The 19967-nt window shown below is 47.7% G+C and overlaps 1 protein-coding gene across 1 annotated transcript in view; it reads right to left on the bottom strand.

Moving 5' to 3' along the window:
- PCSK6 (proprotein convertase subtilisin/kexin type 6) overlaps nucleotides 1-19967 on the bottom strand; it is a 353524-nt gene that overhangs the window by 17535 nt on the left and 316022 nt on the right. Inside the window, exon 16 of the mRNA XM_063925653.1 lies at nucleotides 11378-11574. Coding sequence (XP_063781723.1) covers nucleotides 11378-11574 — 197 coding nt within the window. The remainder of the gene's footprint in view (nucleotides 1-11377; nucleotides 11575-19967) is intronic.

The following is a 19967-nucleotide window of genomic DNA, read 5'->3' as shown; positions in this document are numbered from 1 at the left end:
TGAGAAAAGCGCATTCCAGCATTCAGTCGCGGCGGCCAGCCTATGTGGAAGGAGAGGGACAGCTGCAGCGGCGCCGCCACCAATTACAGTGCGCTGCTATGGCTCCTGAGTCCCTCTCCCTCCGGAGCTACTGCTCCTCACCTCGCTGAGGCGGCTTATAATGAGTCATTTTGACTCTTTACAATGCTGCTGACTAAAGTCCCCTGGGAACGGAGATGCGGCCAGTTGCGCCCTCAGGGCGACTGCGCTGTGTGCCAGGCACACACGTAGTTACGGACCTGCATTATACATTCCTTTATGTCATACTTAATTTCTGCAGCGGGGTACACTGTGTTCCACAGGGAATACATCGGGGTGTAGAGATGGATCTTGTTCCAGAGGCACCAACAGGCTAAAGTTTTAGACTGTCTAAGAATGCATTGCGGGGCCTCCTCTATAACCCCGCCTCCAGGCACTGTGAGTTCAGTTTTAGAGTTGGTGCCTGCATGAAGCACGTCATTTAACAGGGTGGCTGCGCCAGGCAGCCCATAAAAAGCTTTTCAGAAGACTTCATGGGCTGCAGCACTTCATATGTCAGTGTGACATACTGTGCTGCGGCTCCATCACCTCCCCAGTGGCGTCGCATACTCCCGCTGGCTCTGTTCCTGTGTAACTGCAGCGGAGGCACTCCAGATCCTAGGCACACCACCGCAGATGCTCTCCTGGATCACGTGGCTGCTACTAAGGGAGGAGGTAAGAGGGTCCCCTAGGCGGGACCCACCATTAAATTGCGTTCCGGTGAGGACCAGCATAGGGGAAAAGGCGCTTGACCTGTAGCCCCTCCCCCAGCTCCAGGCACCATCTACTGCTGGTGTTCCCACCCTGGAGCTGCCTCACACTCTCCTTCACTCCCTGACTGAGACTCTGGGTGTCATCTTCTCACAGTAGCTGTGACTGGTTTCCGGGGCTGCAGGGCAAGGTCTCCTCTGTAAATCCGCCTGATTCATTAGCGCTGTGATTTTACAGTCACTTAAGTATTCTACATGTCATGTTAAGACAGTGTTAGTTAAGAACAAAAGTGTACCTCTACCAGAATATATTGTACGAGTATTCTGATATATACATCCAGTCTTGGACCGCGCAGTGTTTATATATATATATATATATATATATATATATATATATTTTTTTTTTTTTTTTTACTTACTTACTAGTCCAGTGCAGTTTTGTCTGACTAAAATAATTATCTGCATTGTCACTGTGACTGTGTGTGCCTGTATCTGTTGTGTGGATTTCAGTTTCAGTGTATCCCAGCTACAGATATCACTGTATTCTGTACCCTAAAGGACTAGGTGAGTCAGGGTCTAATACAGAGGTTCTCAAACTCGGTCCTCGGGGGCCCACACAGTGCATGTTTTGCAGGTAACCCAGCAGGTGCACAGGTGTATTAATTACTCACTGACACATTTTAAAAGGTCCACAGGTGGAGCTAATTATTTCACTTGCGATTCTGTGAGGAGACCTGCAAAACATGCACTGTGTGGGCCCCTGAGGACCGAGTTTGAGAACCTCTGGTCTAATATATAGTGCTGCGCAGTATTTACAGTTAAGTGTATTCTACTGTGTATTTCAGTCACCTTATACCGCATTTATTCTAGGTTTGTGTCCTGTATATACTGTCACATAAATAGGGGATTTATTTGTAGGTATTGTATTTGTCTGGCTGTATCGTACTCTTACGCTCTAGGGTTATATTCACTATAATGTCTACCACAAAGAGCAGGAAATCCACGGACGCTCCTGCATCATGCAACACATGCGCCAAGGATTTGCCTGAGGGGGAAGTTTTGAAGGATGGTCTGTATAATGTGTGCCATACATCTGCCAGTCAGCCTGCTGCTCCTGTAGCCAATCAGGAGCCACCGAGGGCGGTGTTCTCTACTAAGTTTAATACGCTTGTGACACACCTTACGCCCCCTATGGGACCTCCTGTGCCATTGCAGCCACATATAGTCCCTCTGGTAAATCCGCCCTGGGCGGATGCTCTGTCTACCCAGATACAAAAATGTAATCAATCTTTGGTTAGACAAAAACCTACCCCACGTCCCTCTGGGGTAAAGGGGTCATCTAAGCGGGCTGCTTCCTCCTCACAATCCACTAATATCTCAGATGATACTTCTGATGAGGATGGGGAATATACTGATCCGTCAGACACTGATACAGTTGCTTCTGATGAGGAACCTGCAACTCAGGTTGATGTCCCTGACCTAGTGGAGGCTATTAAGCTGATTCTACAAATCGATGATGTAGATCCCCCTACTGAGTCTAAGAAACCTTATAACTTTAAACGTCAGAAGGTAGCTAAAGTAGTCTTACCGCATTCTGACCATTTAGTAGACATACATCAGGAACCCTGGTCTTCTCCAGGAAAGAAATTCTCCATGTCTAAAAAGATTCTAGCTCATTATCCTCTCCCTGCTGAGTTGTGTAACAAGTGTGAAAATTCACAGACGGTGGACTCCCATAGACCCACTATAGGAGCCTCCTGGGCCGCAAAAGGAATTGAAGCATGGGTTCAGTGAATAAAGGATGAGCTGCCTCAGGATATATCTGACACTGCCAGACAATATCTGTCTCATATTACCACCGCCTCCCAATATATTCAGGAGGCGTCCTCTGAGGCAGGTGTAATAGCGGCCAAGGCATCGACTACGTTCATCCTGGCTCGCCGAATTCTGTGGTTAAGGTCATGGAAGGTGGACCTAAACTCCAAAAAGACATTGGAGGTACTTCCTTTTAAAAGGGAGGCATCCTATTTGGGGAAGATCTGAATAAGATTGTGACTGACTTAGCGGTTGCGAAGACTGCATTTCTCCCGAATAGTAATCCTTCTGCACAGAAGGCAAAGAGTACTACTTTTCGTTCTTTTCGACCTCAAGTGAAAGCAAAAGGTCAGACATACCAGAGACGAGCTCATGCTCCCAAAACAACTAAGCCCAAAACAAAACAATCCTGGGCTGCCCGTCAGCCTGCTTCCAAACAAGACAAGCCTGCTGCATGACGGGGCGGGACTCCCCCTGGGGAATCCCAGGGTGGGAGGCAGACTTCTGCAGTTCACCCAGGTCTGGTTAAAGACCACTTCAGATGCATGGGTGCAAGAAGTCGTCTCTCACGGGTGCGCAGTCTCTTTCACCTTCTGATGAAACCGTTGTGTTAGGGTAACAGAGAAACACATTAAGGACCCCTTTTTATTGCCTGTCAGCCATTCAGCACACTCACTGACATCTCCGGTAACCAGAGATTCGCCACTAGCATATTTCTCCCTTTCATCTACAGAGAACTGAGATGCTGTCTTCAGCTACTTCAGGTGCAATCCCTGGGGCCGCTGCTTCTTACCGCTACGCGGACAATTGTCATCTTTTGCCGGTCCGAGACAGACCAACATACATAGCGGTAAGCAGCCATTTCAATGTACAATAAATTTTATTAATATTTGTATACGGTTGCTGGTTGAATTTTAATTACTATATTTTAATTTGTCCATTGTGCGCCCTCAGAATTTGAGAGAATATATATATATAAATAATGGAAGAAATGGTGGCACTCAAATAATTTAGACGACACAGCCGCTGGTTTGGTCGACGTTTCAGGGACACCTTCCTGACATATTTAGTAATTTAAAAGTGAACCATCATTTTCCATAAAAGGGAGGTGTCCCTGAAACGTCGACCAAACCATCAGCTGTGTCGTCTAAATTATTTCTGAGTGTCACCATTTCTTCCATCCTGTATGCTCTTTAAAGGGGTTGTGTACCGGACTTACTGTGTATCTATCTATCTATCTATCTATCTATCTATCTATCTATCTATCTATCTATCGGAATTTTTAGCCGGTTCTGTGTGCTGTTATTGATGTGCTATTATACAGAGCTAATTTTAACTTGTGTTTTATTTTATGATTATTATATTTTAGAAGTATATTATATGCATTAATTAATAAATTGCCTTTGGCAAATTTAACCTTATAGGAGTGCTCCCTTTGGATACTATTTTCTTTTGTTTACCATGTTTTATTAAGTACAGCAGAATACTTTGTTGTGAGCTGCTGCACTAATATCTAGGTATACATAGGTGATTTGGCTTTGATAATTCGTTAGCCATTTTAGAGCGCCTTATTACAATAATTATATTTTATATAATTGTTAATTAGTATTTCTTTCAAGAGAAGTCCCCCTTGCCAGTTCTGCACAATTGTTATTCCTTCGGAACAGTTGAAGGCGCAAGCTCTACACCTGGTTGTGCGTTCCCTCCTGGATACAGGAGTGGTAGTGCCGGCACCCCTGTCCCAGAGAGGCGGAGGATACTACTCGACCCTGTTTCTAGTCCCAAAACCCAGTGGGTCTTTCCGGCCTATACTCAACCTTAAATCACTGAACAAATCTGTCAGAGTGTCCAAGTTCTGTATGGAAAAGCTGTGCTCGATTGTACTGGCCATGGAACCCAGAGATTATATGGTATCCCTGGATATACAAGATGCTTATCTGCTATACCTATTGCCATATCGCATCAGCAATATCTGCGGTTTGCTATTGGCAACCTTCACCATCAGTTCCAGGCTCTGCCGTTTGGACTGGCCACGGCCCTTTGGATCTTCACCACGGTTATGGCCGTGATGACGGCTCATCTGTCTCATCAGGGATTCAGGATCCTGCCGTATCTGGACGACTTGCTGATCCTGGTAAACTCCCAAGATGTCCTCCTCAGTCATTTGCAACTGACGGTACGCTTCCTACAAGCCCACAAGTAGCACGTCAACTGGAAAAAGTTCTTGCTGGTCCCTGCTCGGAGCATGGTGCACCTGGGGGCACTGCTGGACACACACAGCCAAAGACTGTTTGTCTCCAGAGAAAGTCCTGAAACTTCAGGACAGAATTGGATACTTCCTCTCTCGCCCAACGGTGTCGATACACTCGGCGATGCAAGTACTAGGCCTCATTGTGTCGGCTTTCGACATGGTAGAGTACGCTATATTTCATTCCCGCCCTCTACAGAGGTTAATCCTTTCCAAGTGAGATGGCCTGCCCCATCGGATCAGGTCTCAAATGATCTCCTTGACTCCGAAGGTGCGTCTGTCACTGAGCTGGTGGCTACAGGACCAGCAGTTGAGCAGGGGCCATCCCATCTGGATCCCCAACTGGGTCCTACTGACTACGGACGCCAGTCTAAGGGGTTGGGGCGTGGTGCTGGAGCAACACTCTCTCCAGGGATGGTGGACCAAGGAGGAATCTCTCCTCCCGATAAACATTTGCATTCTTGCACTGTCTCTGATACAGAAAAGGCCTGTTCAAGTACAATCAGACAACGCCACCACGGTGGCAAACAAACCACCAAGGCGGCACTCGAAGCCGCATGGCAATGTTGGAAATGTCAAAAATCCTTCTTTGGGCGGAACACCATCTGCCAGCAATATCGGCAGTGTTCATTTCTGGAGTCCACAACTGGGAAGGTGATTTCATCAGTCGTCAGCATGTACACGCCAGAGAGTGGAGTCTTCATCAGGATGTCTTTCAACTCCTAGTGGACAAGTGGGGTCTACCAGATGAGGACCTGATGGTGTCCCGACACAATCACAAAGTTCCAGTCTTCGGATCAAGAACAAGGGATCTTCAAGCAGCGTTCGTGGACGCACTGGCAATCCCATGGAACTTTCGGCTGCCTTACATGTTCCCTCCAGTGTTACTTCTGCCCAGGGTACTACGGAAGTTCAAGCTAGAAGGAGGAATACTACTACTCGTCGCTCCAGCGTGGCCCAGACGGTATTGGTTCTCAGACCTGCAGGGTCTCTCGATAGAGCGTCCTCTTCTACTTCCTCAACACCCAGACCTCCTCGTTCAGGGCCCTTGTATCTACCCAGACCAGGCCAAACTGGCTTTGACGGCGTGGCCCTAGAAACTGCACTCCTGAGGGCCAAAAGTATGTCCGAGTCGGTTATTCAAACTATGCTAACTGGCTTCTGCACGGATTTATTATAGGGTCTGGAATTCTTACTTCACCTGTTGTGCTGCTTCAATTACGATGCTTCCAAGTTTAGTACTTTTTTTGCAACAAGGCCTGGATCTGGGACTTCGTCTGGTCTCCCTCAAGGTTCATATACCTGCCTTGTCGGTGTGGTTTCAGAGAAAAACTGCGTCTATTCCTGACGTTCATACATTCACTCAGGGCGTACTGCGGATTCAGCCTCCCTATGTCCCTCCTGTGGCTCCATGGGATTTGTCTGTTGTCTTGAATGCCCTGCAAGAGTCTCCATTTGAACCTCTTGAGTCAGTGGACCGTAAATGGCTCACAGCTAAGGTCCTGTTTCTGGTGGCTATTGCCTCTGCTAGAAGGGTGTCAGACTTAAGCGCTTTGTCCTTTCGTCCACCCTTTTTGATATTTCATCGTGATCGAGCAGTTCTTAGAACTCGCCCTGGTTATTTACCTAAGGTGGTGTCCTCTTTTCACCTTAATCAAGAGATTGTGGTTCCAGCCTTCTCTTCTGAATTGTCCTCCAAACAGCTGTCTTTGGATGTGGTACAGGCTCTCCGTATATATGTGGAGAGGACTGCCTCTATGAGGAGGGTCAGATACCCTCTTTGTACTGTTTGGTTTCCACAAACATGGCTGGCCTGCGAATAAGCAAACCTTGGCCAGATAGATTAGAATAGTGATTGCACAAGCTTATGCGCAGGCTGGACTCCCAGCTCCTGCTGCTATTAAAGCCCATTCTACTCGGTCTGTTGGACCCTCTTGGGCGTCCCGTCGTGGCGCGTCCGCAGAACAATTGTGCAAGGTGGTTACGTGGTCCTCAGTGAACACGTTTATTAGGTTCTATGCCTTTGATACTTCCACCTCCCAGGAAGTTTCCTTTGGACACTGGGTTCTCATACCCGCTAAGGTGCTTCCCCTCCCTTGAGGAACTGCTTTAGGACATCCCCGATGTATTCCCTGTGGAACACAGTGTACCCCGCTGCAGAAAAGCAGATTTATGGTAGACTTACCATGGTTAAATCTCTTTCTGCGAGGTACACTGGGTTCCACAGGGCGCCCACCCTGACTCACTTAGCTTCTTTGGGTTTGTATGGCATTAGCCGCTAGTCCCTTCTCCGGTCGTGAGAATGTGGTTCTATGTGACTAACATCTGCCTTCTCTTTTACCTGCTTCTGTATTGAACTAGTTAACAAACCTGAGCTCACAGTGCCTGGAGGCGGGGTTATAGAGGAGGCCCCGCAATGCATTCTGGGACAGTCTAAAGCTTTGGCCTGTTGGTGCCTCTGGATCAAGATCCATCTCTACACCCCGATGTATTCCCTGTGGAACCCAATGTACCTCGCAGAAAGATTTAACCATGGTAAGTCTAACATAAATCTCCTTTTTTGGAGCAAAAATAGGATTTTAATTACCTACCGGTAAATCCTTTTCGTTCTGCCCTGTCGGTTTATGTACGTTACTGCCGTCACATTGTCCGACTGGACCTGAATGGCCCGATCTTGAAGATGTGAGGCCTGCAGAAGGGCGTTGTATATGGCCCTGAGTTGTTGATTGGAAGGATGACTTCCTGACTTGACCATCTTCCTTGAAACTGCACCCCATGAGTGACTGCTCCCTAACCCCTGAGGCTTGCGTCTGAGGTTAACAGAATCCAGTTCTGAATTCCGACCCTCCGACCCTTGACGAGGTGAGAAGTCTGTAGCCATCACAGAAGGGAGATCCTGGCTTTTGGCGACAGTCAGATCCTCTGGTGCATATGAAGATGCGATCCGGACCATTTGTCCAACAGATTGAGCTGGAAGGGTCTTGCGTGAAACCTTCCGTATTGAAGTGCCTCGTAAGAGGCCACCATTTTCCCCAGAAGGCGAATTCAAAGATGCACCGATACCCGTGTTGGCTTTAGGACATCCCGAACCATCGACTGGATTACCAATGCCTTTTCCAACAGAAGGAACACTTTCTGCGACTCCGTGTCCAGTATCATTCCCAGGAATGGGAGCCTCCGTGTTGGCTCTAGGTGAGATTTCGGAAGGTTCAGAAACCACCCATGATCCTGGAGGAGTTTGGTTGAGAGACCAATGCTGTCCAGCAACCTTACCCTGGATGGTGCTTTTATCAGGAGATCGTCCAGGTACGGAATTATGTTCACTCCCTGTTTGCGGAGTAGAAACATCATCTCTGCCATCACCTTGTTGAACATCCTCGGTGCCGTGGAGAGACCAAATGGCAGGGCCTGGAACTGGTAGTGACAGTCCTGCAGTGCAAACCGTAGATAAGCCTGATGAGGCGGCCAGATCGGAATGTGAAGGTATGCATCCTTGATATCCAGAGACACTAGGAATTCCCCTTAGTCCAGACCTGAGATCACCGTTCTCAGAGACTCCATCTTGAATTTGAACACTCGTAAGTACGGGTTTAAAATTGGTCTTACCGAACCGTACGGTTTCGGTACTACAAACAAGTTGGAGTAATACCCCTTGTTTTGCAGATGAGGTGGAACTGGAACAATGACTTGAGTCTGTACCAGCTTTTGGATGGCATGCTGTAAACGTTATACTTGCCTCTTGTGAAACTGGTAAGCCAAATTTGAAGAATCTGTGAGGTGGGAGCTCTTGGAACTCCAGTCTGTAGCTGTGGGAAATAAGATCTATGACCCAGGGATCCTGGCACAAACTTGACCAGATCTGACTGAAGAACTGTAGTCGGGCTCCCACCTGACAGCCTTCCAGGTCCACCGTCATGCTGAAGGCTTTGAGGAAGCAGAGCCTGAGCTCAGTTCCTGAGCACTGGCAGTTGCTGGTTTGTGTGGTTTACCTCTTGCGCCGCTGGAGGACATAGAAGCACCTCTGGATTTGCCCTTGAACTTGGCCGTCTAAAAGGACTGCAACTTAGAAGCTGACTAAGTCTTCTTGGTTAGGGGGGCTGCGGAAGGAAGATACGTAGACTTACCCGCAGTAGCTGTGGAGATCTATTTGTCTAGTTCATCTCCAAATAAGACCTCTCCTGTGAATGGTAGGCCTTCCACGACTTTCCTGTTGTCGGCATCAGCAGTCCACTGGCGTAGCTACAAGCACCTGCGTGCAGACACTGCCATAGCGGTGGTGCGTGCATTAAGCAAGCCTATTTCTTTACTTTCACCATAAAGTTCACAGAGTCCTGTATATGCTGCAGGAGTAAAACAACATACTCCCTAGACAAGGAATCTAACCCCTCAATTAGGTTACATGACCATTTTGCAATGGCTTTTGTGATCCACGCACATGGAATAGTGGGTCTATATCATATCAGCTATGTCTTTCAGGGAGGCTGCACCAGGAACACGCAATACAATTTTACGTGACAGCATAGAGACTGATGCGTCCACTATCGGTGGATTTTCCCATTTTTTCCTATCCTCCAAAGGAAAAGGAAAAGATGAGAGCAACCTTTTAGGGATCTGAAATTTCTTATCAGGATTAACCCATGGTTCTTCAAACAGGGTATTCAATTCCTTTGACGCAGGAAAAGTGACTGAGGACTTCTTTTTTACATTAAAATAAGATTCCTCACACTCCTCTGACACCTTATCAGGAATATGCAGAACATAGCCTCTATAAGAGCCTCTATTCCCTGTGACAGAGCCGCATCCCCCCCTCCAAATCCACCTCACCCTCCTCCATGTCTGACCTGTCAGAGTCGGACTGCAGGATATGGGCCAGAGATAACTTTTGCAGACAAATGGGAGGGGATTGAGACACTGTTTTGGGGACTGAGTCTCTGTCCTGAAACTCATCCAGTGTCTGTCTTAAGTATTGCATCTCTCTCATTGCGGGACAATTTTGTAGAAAGAGTGGAGATCATTCCTTTAAGAGAATTAACCTACTCCGGTTCAGCCCCGCTATTCTGTGAACCCTGAGTACCCAGTAGTGAGCCCCCTTGTGAAGAGGAACACTCTGCTGAACAAGAAACACACTCTTTGCCTGACATAATGTAAATGTGACAGCACACACACAGGAAAAGGTTATGCACAAGTAACCCACAAAGAGCCCTTCAGGGAGACACAGTTGTTTGGAGCCAGCCCCCCACCACGCCCTTACCGTTAATGCCAAACATAGCCGGGTCGCAGACTAAGTACCCTGATAGGGAACTTAGTACACTAATAGTCGCTCCCCCCGTTATGACCCCCTGGTACCACTGAGGTAATTTGGAGTCACACCGGAGGAGCTGCGCGTCCCTTTCAGTCAGCGTCTGTGTCCACTGCAGAGGGAAAATGGCGCTGGTGGGCTGCTGGATCCTTTCATAGTGAAGCCCCGCCCCTTCAATGGCGCACGGTCATCCTGCTTTGTTTATACTGGCTGAGGGAATTTTTGTGCTCAACATGGAGATCCGTTTTAAGGCTATGTTTGCCAGTTTGCGTACTGTGTACAGTGTATTGAGACGCAGTTGTGTGCCGTGTCTGGAGACGCATTCCTCCCCGTTTAGAAGCCGTGTGTCTCCGTAGCCACGTGCCGCCATAATGGCTTGCACGCCGCTAACCGGGATGCCGGCTCAGTACTCACCACTCTTCTGGCTCTGTTGGGGGTGGCGGAGTGCTGCAGGAATGTATGCTCACCGTGGTGGGGTTTGCGAATAGTTCCCTCAGGAGCTCAGTGTCCTGTCAGCAGGGGAACGGGACCATTAACCCTTCAAGAGGTTGGGCCGCTTCCCCTTCCCCCCCCCCCTAAGTCCCATGAAGCAGGCAGTCTGGTGCCAACCAGCCCTGCCTGAAAATAACAAACATAGAAAATAAATGCAGAAAACTCTTCAGGAGCTTCCGTCAGCGTGACAGACTCCTCCGGGCACATTTTCTAGACTGAGTCTGGTAGGGGGGGCATAGAGGGAGAAGCCAGCTCCCACTATCAAATTCTTAACGTGCCATGGATCCTAGTGGACCCATCTATACCCATGGTACTAAATGGAACCCCAGTATCCTCTAGGACGCAAGAGAAAAAAAAAAGTGGGTTCAATTAGCATTATCAACTTAAGGCAGATGAGTTATGTCCCTTTGTTGTTTAAATTGAATCTTAAAAAGATACTTTAAAAGGCTATGAAAGAAAAATAATGGGATTTTGATTGCAAATCATGAAAGACCCCTATTCAATTAGTCACAATAATTTATCATTGATAATTTAACCGTGAATTTCACTTCACCTACTCTGAGCATGTGCAAAGTTGGAGAAAATCCATATTACAAGGCAAAAACGTAGAGATTTGGCTCAGAAGCCCTGGTACACAAAACCCTGACATGGAATGACCCGATGAGGGGTGATTGTTAGATATTAGAAGGAACTGAGAACATTTATTTACAAGCACAAAAGAGGAAACAATACAAATTACAGAGTGTGAATCTTTACTTTCATCGGCGTAAGCCCCTGCTGGACAGGACGTTGTACAGGAGCTGATCTCCGGCTGAAGGTAGAATCCTCTCTTGCAGGAGCTGCACTGGTGCTGCCCTCGCCCAAAGCACATATCACACCCTCTGTAGCAGCGCCTACATCTCCGGCCAGCAACTTCTGCCATATACCCCGAGGGACAGGTGCTCACACACTTCCTGCATCACAGCACAAAGAAAGGGCAAAGACAGTCACTGCCACTACATGCACTCCCTGTCTTCCAAACATAATTATCAGTGGTACTGTCTACAATGTAAAGTACCACACTTCTAACCATTTTAAAGATGTACATGAAAATAGGATTTTAATACCTACCGATAAATCCTTTTCTCGTAGCCTATAAGGGATATTGGGGACACATTAGTATGATGGGTATAGAGAGGGTCCAAAGGAGCCAGTGCACTTTAAATTTCTTCAACTGGGTGTGCTGGCTCCTCCCCTCTATGCCCTCTCCCACAGGCAGTTACAGGTAAAACAGTGCCCGAAAGAGAAAGGACATACTTGAGAGAAGGAACATAAATAGTGGTGAGATTTTACACCAGCACACCACAACATAAGTTGGCCAGCTATGGCTGGCAACAACAGCAAACAGCTGAACAGGTAACCATATAAAGACAACCTGCAGAAAGTCACCGCACAGTGGCGGGCGACCAATATCACTTATGGACTACGAGAAAAGGATTTACTGGTAGGTATTAAAATCCTATTTTCTCTAGCATCCATAAGGGATACTGGGGACACATCAGTACGATGGGGATGTCCCACAGCTTCCAGAACGGGCGGGAATATGCAGAGACATCTGCAGCACTGCCTGTCCAAACTGGGTATCCTCTTTGGCCAGGGTATCAAATCTGTAGAACTTCACAAAGGTGTTCTTCCCCGACCAGGTAGCAGCTCCGCATAGTTGCAGGGCCGCGACTCCACTGGCAGCCGCCCAGGAAGACCCCACTGATCTTGTAGAGTGGGCCTTCAGAGACTGTGGAACAGGTAAGGCTGCCTACACATAGGCCTGCTGAATAGTAAGCCTAAGCCAATGAGCAGTGGACTGCTTTGAAGCAGGGCAACCCTTTTTCTGTGCGTCATGTAGCACGAACAAGGAACCAGTCTTTCTGGTCCGAGCTGTCCTCTTCACATAGGGCCTAATTCAGAGTTGATTGCAGCAGCAAATTTGTTAGCAGTTGGGCAAAACCATGTGCACTGCAGGGGTGGGCAGATATAACATGTGCAGAGAGAGTTAGATTTGGGTGGGGTGTGTTAAAACTGAAATCTAAATTGCAGTGTAAAAATAAAGCAGCCAGTATTTACCCTGCACAGAAACAAAATAACCCACCCAAATCTAACTCTCTCTGCACATGTTATATCTGCCCCCCCTGCAGTGCGCATGGTTTTGCCCAACTGCTAACAAATTTGCTGCTGCGATCAACTCTGAATTACCCCCATATATCTTCGAGGCTCGCACAGCACCCAATGCCTCCGGAGGGGCAGAAGCGCCAGAACTTGATGGGATCACAATAGGTTGATTCAAGTGGAACGCAGAGATGACCTTCGGCAGGAACTGCTGCCTAGTCCTGAGCTCTGCTCTGTCCACGTAAAAGACCAAGTATGGACTTTTACACGATAAGGCCCCTAGTTCCGAGACGCGTCTAGCAGAAGTCTTCCACGTGAGGTACTTGTCTTCTACAGTCATCAGAGGCAGAGCCGGCCTTAGGCATAGGCAAACTAGGCAATTGCCTAGGGCATTTGGTATGCTTAGGGGCACCAGCAGCTTCTGCTGATTAAAATGATATGCGGCATGCCTATATTCTGTGTGTGACTGCGGCTGTATCTGCATACAAAATGCTACGTTGCAGTGTAGTCCTGGAAATCGCTGTAATGCATACTTGCCTACCTGACCCTCTCCATGAGGGAGAAAATGCTCTGTTCCTGGACTTTCCTGGTAATGTATGATTGTCATCACCTGTGGTGAAACACCTTTCTTATCAATTATCTAGCTCACCACAGGTGATGGCAATCATACATTACCAGGAGAGTCCAGGAACAGAGCATTTTCTCCCTCATGGAGAGGGTCAGGTAGGCAAGTATGCTGTAATGTAGCATTTCATATGCAGATATAGCCGCAGTCACACACAGAATATAGGCATGCTGCATATCATTTTAATCAGCAGAAGCTGCTTGTGCATCCTAGCCACATAGTAATGCAAATAAGATGCATTTTTATAAACAAAAGGCACCTGACATTAGCAGAGCTACCAGCTGACTCATGCCAGGCATCTCCTGCAGAACTAGCGGCGGTGCTAGGGGGCACCAGCAAAAATCTTGCCTAGGGCATCATATTGGTTAGGGCCGGCTCTGATCAGAGGTTCAAACCAGAAGGGCTGTAGAAATTACAACACCACATCCAAATCCCAAGGTGCCATGGGTGGCACAAACAGAGGTTGTATGTGAAGCAACCCTTGCAAGAAAGTCTGAACTTCTAGCAACACAGCCAACTTCTTTTGAAAGAAGATTGTGAGCTGAAATCTGGACTTTTAGGGAACCCAGACGTAAGCCTTTATCCACACCAGCCTGCAGAAAACGGAGAAACCTCCCCAAGTGGAACTCTGCAGGCTATGTGCGTTCCTCACACCAGGAAACATATCTCCTCCAGATATGATGATAGTGTATTTAACAAAAAGAGATAAATCTGCACAGAATGTAACAATTTCAATTCAGTAAATTTAGAAGTATTGTTATTAAACCAACATAAATGCCTACTTAAATAATAGCTTCAGCAAATGGTTGGTGGTGCTCCAGAAAAATAGTTATGACAACTATAAAACAACAGGTATGGTCCTTAGGAGAAGAAAAGGACCAAAAAAAAGCAACTATCGGCCTTTTCCTGGGCACACTTGAAAAAATTATTGATATGATGAAATTTATTAACTTTTATTGATCTATACTTTTAAGAAAAAGGGCGAGAGCTGGCATCAATTACTCTCCAACAATTATAGCAATTTGGGACCCACTATCAACCGGATCTCAGGCCAATAACAATTGTCAGATCATATCGGAGTCGAGGTAGTGACCTTATTTATACAAATTCCTGATTATAGAGGATGTATATGAATTATCTCTATGGATGAGGATTTTTTTATTTTCGCTCACCTATTTGTTCGCCTATAATAGGTACATTGGTACTGGCTAACACTTATGCTCTCTAATTATTGATGCCAGCTCTCGCCCTTTTTCTTAAAAGTATAGATCAATAAAAGTTATTTTTTAATACATTTCATCATATCAATAATTTTATCAAGTGTGCCCAGGAAAAGGCCTATAGTTGCTTTTTTTGGTCCTTTTTCTTCTCCTAAGGACCATACCTGTTGTTTGATAGTGTATTTAAGTCACAGGTTTTCTGGCTTGCACCGTGGTGGCAATGACCTTTTTGGAAAGTCCCTTGTGAGCTAGGATGTTCCGCTCAACTTCCATGCAGTCAAATGAAGCCGCCGTAAGCACGGGTAGGCAAACAGTCCTTGCTGAAGAAGATCCCTTCTTATTGGCAGAGGCCAAGGGTCTTCTACGGACATGCCCATAAGATCTGCGTACCAAGCTCTCTGGGGCCAATCTGGGGCAATCAGGATTGCCTGCACTCCTTGATGTCTGATCCTCTTAAGCACCATTGGGATCAACGGAGTCGGAGGAAACCGATAGACAAGCTGGTAAGGCCAAGGCGAAGTCAGTGCATCCACTGCGCTCGCCTGAGGGTCCCTGGTTCGCGAGCAATAGCAGCGAAGTTTCTTGTTGAGACGAGATGCCATCAAGTCGATCTGTGGGCATCCCCACTTGTCGATGATCTGTTGAAATACCTGAAGGTGTAGTCCTCTCCTTTGGGTGGAGATTATGACGACTCAGGAAGTCCGCTTTCCAGTTGTCCACACCCGGAATGAAGAGTGCGGACAGTGCTCTTGCATTTCTGTCCGCCCAGAGGAGAATCCTCGACACCTCTCACATGCAGGCTCTTTTTGTCCCTCCTCGTCGACTGATATACGCCACAGCCTTGGCGTTGTCCGACTGTATCTGGACCGCATGATCCCTGAGCAGAGGGGAGGCCTGAATCAGAGCATTGCAGATATCCCGAAGTTCCAGAATGTTGATCGGAAGTAGGGCCTATTCGGCAGACCACCTGTCCTGGAACTGTGCCCCTTGGGTGACAGCTCCCCATCCTCTCAGACTTGCATCGGTCATGAGGAGTATCCAATCCTGAATCCCGAAGAGTCAACCTTCCAGGAGATTGGAAGACTGCAGCCACCACAGGAGTGAAATCCTGGCTTGGGGTGACAGTTGTAACATCCGGTGCAACTGACCACTTGTTCAGGATATCCAATTGGAAAAGTCTGGCATGGAACCTTCCATACTGGATCGCCTCGTAAGAGGCAACCATCTTCCCCAACAATCTTATGCAAAGATGAATGGATACTCGAGCAGGTTGGAGAACCATGCGAACAATTTCCTGGAGTGTTCTCGCTTTGTCCTCTGGGAGGAACACTTTCCGTGCTACAGCATCCAGAAGCATTCCCAGAAACAGAAGCCGCTGAGATGGCTCCAGGTGGGACTTCTGTAGATTGAGGATCCACCCATGGCGTGACAGAAGTTGGATAGTGCATCTATATGGAGCAATAGAAGCTCCCTGGAACTCGCTTTTATCAGAAGAACGTCCAGGTAAGGGATTATGTTGACCCCCTGATCCCAGAGCTGGAACATCATTTCCGCCATCACCTTCATGAACACCCTCGGAGCTGTAGACAGGCTGAAGGGTAACGTCTGGAACTGGTAGTGATCGTTCAGCAGGGCAAATCTCAGATAGGCCTGATGAGGAGGCCAAATCGGGATATGAAGAAAGGCGTCCTTGACATCCAGGAATACCAGGAATTCCTGTTCTTCCAGGCCTGCAATCACTGTTCTCAAAGATTCCATCTTGAACTTGAAAACCTTCAGATAAGGGTTTAAGGACTTCAGTTTCAAAATGGGTCTTACTGACCCATCCAGTTTTGGCACTACGAACAGATTGGAGTAGTAACCTTGTCCACATTGTTGGAGGGGTACTGGAACAATGACTTCAGACTGAACCAACTTTTTGATGGCCAGTAGCAGCGTAATAAGCGTATCTTCCAAAGCTGGTAAGCTTCATTTGAAAAATCGTTGGGGAGGAGCACCATTGAACTCCAGCCTGTACCGCTGAGAGATTAGGTCCCTTACCCAGGCATCCTGTCAGGAACTTTCCCAGATGTGGCTGAAGTGACGTAACCGAGCTCCCACCTCGAGATCCTCTCGGGGTGGGCAGGAACAGTCATGCTGAAGCTTTTGCGTAAGCTGAACTGGTGCTCTGTTCCTAAGAGCCGGCAACGGCTGGTTTCCTAGGCTTACCTTTGGTGCCTCTAGCTGCGTTGGAGACACCTCTGGCCATAGATCAAAATCTGATGGACCGAAAGGACTGCGTAGACTGTCCCAGGTAGGTACGTCTAGCTGGCGGGGCCCCTGAGGGAAGAAACTTGGATTTTCCAGCAGTAACCTTAGAGATCCAAGTGTCCAATTCGCCCTCGAAGAGCCATTCCCCTGTAAAGTGAAGGGATTCCACATTGCGCTTGGATTCTGCCTCCGCAATCCACTGAAGCAACCACAAGACCCTGCGTGCAGACACTGCCATGGCAGTAGTCCTAGCATTAATATTGCCATTGACCTTGAGAGAGTCACAGAGGATGCGTGCCGCGTCCTGAATGTGTTTTAGGATAGTCACTGTAGTAACTAGGGTCACATGAGTAGCCCATGTATGAATTGCATGTGTCATCCAGCAACCTGCTATGGCCGGTCTTTGAGATATACCTGCAGCTGTGTAGATAGATTTCAGAGTGGTCTCAATTTTCCTATCCCCGGGGTCCCTGATGGTAAAGGAGACCGGAGCAGGGAGTACAGCCTTCTTAGAGAGGCGAGAGACAGACGTCTACAGCCGGGGATTCTTCCCAGAATTTTCTGCCTTCAGAGGCAAAAGGGAAAGTATGCAAAAACCGTTTTGACACCTGATATTTCTTACCTGGATTTTTCCAGGCTAACTTAAATAGGTCATCCAATTCTTTTGAATCAGGGAAGGTGACACTCAATTTGTTTTGTGTGAGGAAAAACGACTGCTGTGTTGCAGTGTCCCCTAGAGGGAGTTTTAACACATCCCGTTTAGCCAGAATGAGGGGTTCAATACCCTGTGTAGGAGTGGAGTCCCCACTTACGGGGTCCACATCATCCCCATCCTCCTGTAGATCATCAGAGTCTGATAGTAATGCAGGTAATGCACGTTTTTGTGGACCTGCAGCAGAGAGGGGGGAGATGGGGAACATCAGCCCTAGCAGCTAGATTTGCACTAGCCTGCAATTCTTGAGTTTTGTGGGCATTTGCAGTGAGCTGAGATGACATATCATACACCATAGTTTCGATGGCACCTAGCCAGGAAGGCTCATGACCCTACCCCACAGTCTCCTCAATGTTTTGTGAGGACTGACTACATTGTTCACAAGAAATGGAGCCAGAAGAGAGTGGGGAGAACCTGGTGTTACACACACTGCATAACTTGTGTTTTACTCATGATGACAATAATACACCAACACACACATATAATACAGACAATATAATGCAAGCCTGCTCTACTGTATGTGAGAAGAGACAGAGAGAAGGCACCAGCACACCCAAGCTATATAGCCTCAGTGAGGCTGCTAGCTGTATCTCGGTGAAACACTGTGTTTATATAACTATCTTCCCTATTGGGATGTAGGAATGTGCATAATAGCGGCTCTCACACCCTGTACCAATGATCCAGCGTGCCCCTGCGTCTGGAGGAGCTGTGTGAGGCTTCTGCTGCTGTGCAGAGGAAGGCGCCAAAATGCAGCTGAGCCCGCTCTGAGGTTGCCCCCACCCCTCACCCCCACAATGGCACCGGAGCTACGGATATTTTTATACTGGCAAAGTCTCCCAAAAGTGCTTAAAGCGTCACACAAGTGTTAGGTTAAGCCACCGCTAACCAGTTTACATAGGGGGTTATAGCGGGTCCCCCCCAGAAGGGTCCCGTATGCTTCCCCAGCGTGTCAGCCGCACAATGAACCTAGCGGGGCCCCTGGTCTGTGCTCACCACTGTCACCCTCAGGCTTAGGTTAGGGGCGTGTGGCGTTTTGCGATTGTGACAGCTAAGGCACAGTGCCCCGCTGAACAAACCACCTCTCAGGATGGTGGTCCTGCAGCGGGGAAGCAGCTCTGATACCTCGCGAGGTCGGTGACCCCACCCAACTCCCACGGTGCAGGTGTGCTGTTGCCCAAACAGCATACCAAAAATAATAAAGTTTAAAATAAAACTGAAGAAAAACTCTGGAGCTTGCAGTGTGTGCATCCTCTCCTGAGGGCACTTTTTTCTAAACTGCCTGTGGGAGGGGGCACAGAGGGGAGGAGCCAGCACATCCAGTTGAAGAAACTGAAAGTGCACTGGCTCCTTTGGACCCCGACTATACCCATCATACTAATGTGTCCCCAATATCCCTTATGGATGCTAGAGAAAATAAGATTTTACTCACCGGTAAATCTATTTCTCGTAGTCCATAGTGGATGCTGGGAACTCCGTAAGGACCATGGGGAATAGCGGCTCCGCAGGAGACTGGGCACAACTAAAAGAAAGTTTTTAGACTACCTGGTGTGCACTGGCTCCTCCCACTATGACCCTCCTCCAAGCCTCAGTTAGGATACTGTGCCCGGAAGAGCTGACACAATAAGGAAGGATTTTGAATCCCGGGTAAGACTCATACCAGCCACACCAATCACACCGTATAACTTGTGATACTATACCCAGTTAACAGTATGAAATATAACTGAGCCTCTCAACAGATGGCTCAACAATAACCCTTAGTTAGGCAATAACTACATACAAGTATTGCAGACAATCCGCACTTGGGATGGGCGCCCAGCATCCACTACGGACTACGAGAAATAGATTTACCGGTGAGTAAAATCTTATTTTCTCTGACGTCCTAGTGGATGCTGGGAACTCCGTAAGGACCATGGGGATTATACCAAAGCTCCCAAATGGGCGGGAGAGTGCGGATGACTCTGCAACACCGAATAAGAGAACTCAAGGTCCTCCTCAGCCAGGGTATCAAATTTGTAGAATTTTGCAAACGTGTTTGCCCCTGACCAAGTTGCAGCTCGGCAAAGTTGTAAAGCCGAGACCCCTCGGGCAGCCGCCCAAGATGAGCCCACTTTCCTCGTGGAATGGGCTTTTACTGATTTAGGATGCGGCAATCCATCCGCAGAATGCTCCAGCTGAATTGTGCTACAAATTCAGCGAGCAATAGTCTGCTTAGAAGCAGGAGCACCTATTTTGTTGGGTGCCTACAGGATAAAAAGCGAGTCAATTTTCCTGACTCCAGCCGTCCTGGAAATATAAATTTTTAAGGCCCTGACTACGTCCAGTAACTTGGAATCTTCCAAGTCCCTAGTAGCCGCAGGCACTACAATAGGTTGGTTCAAGTGAAAGGCTGATACCACC

This window comes from Pseudophryne corroboree, chromosome 6 (assembly GCF_028390025.1).
Source record: "Pseudophryne corroboree isolate aPseCor3 chromosome 6, aPseCor3.hap2, whole genome shotgun sequence".
Taxonomy (NCBI): domain Eukaryota; kingdom Metazoa; phylum Chordata; class Amphibia; order Anura; family Myobatrachidae; genus Pseudophryne; species Pseudophryne corroboree.
This window is presented reverse-complemented; position numbering and strand designations above follow the sequence as displayed.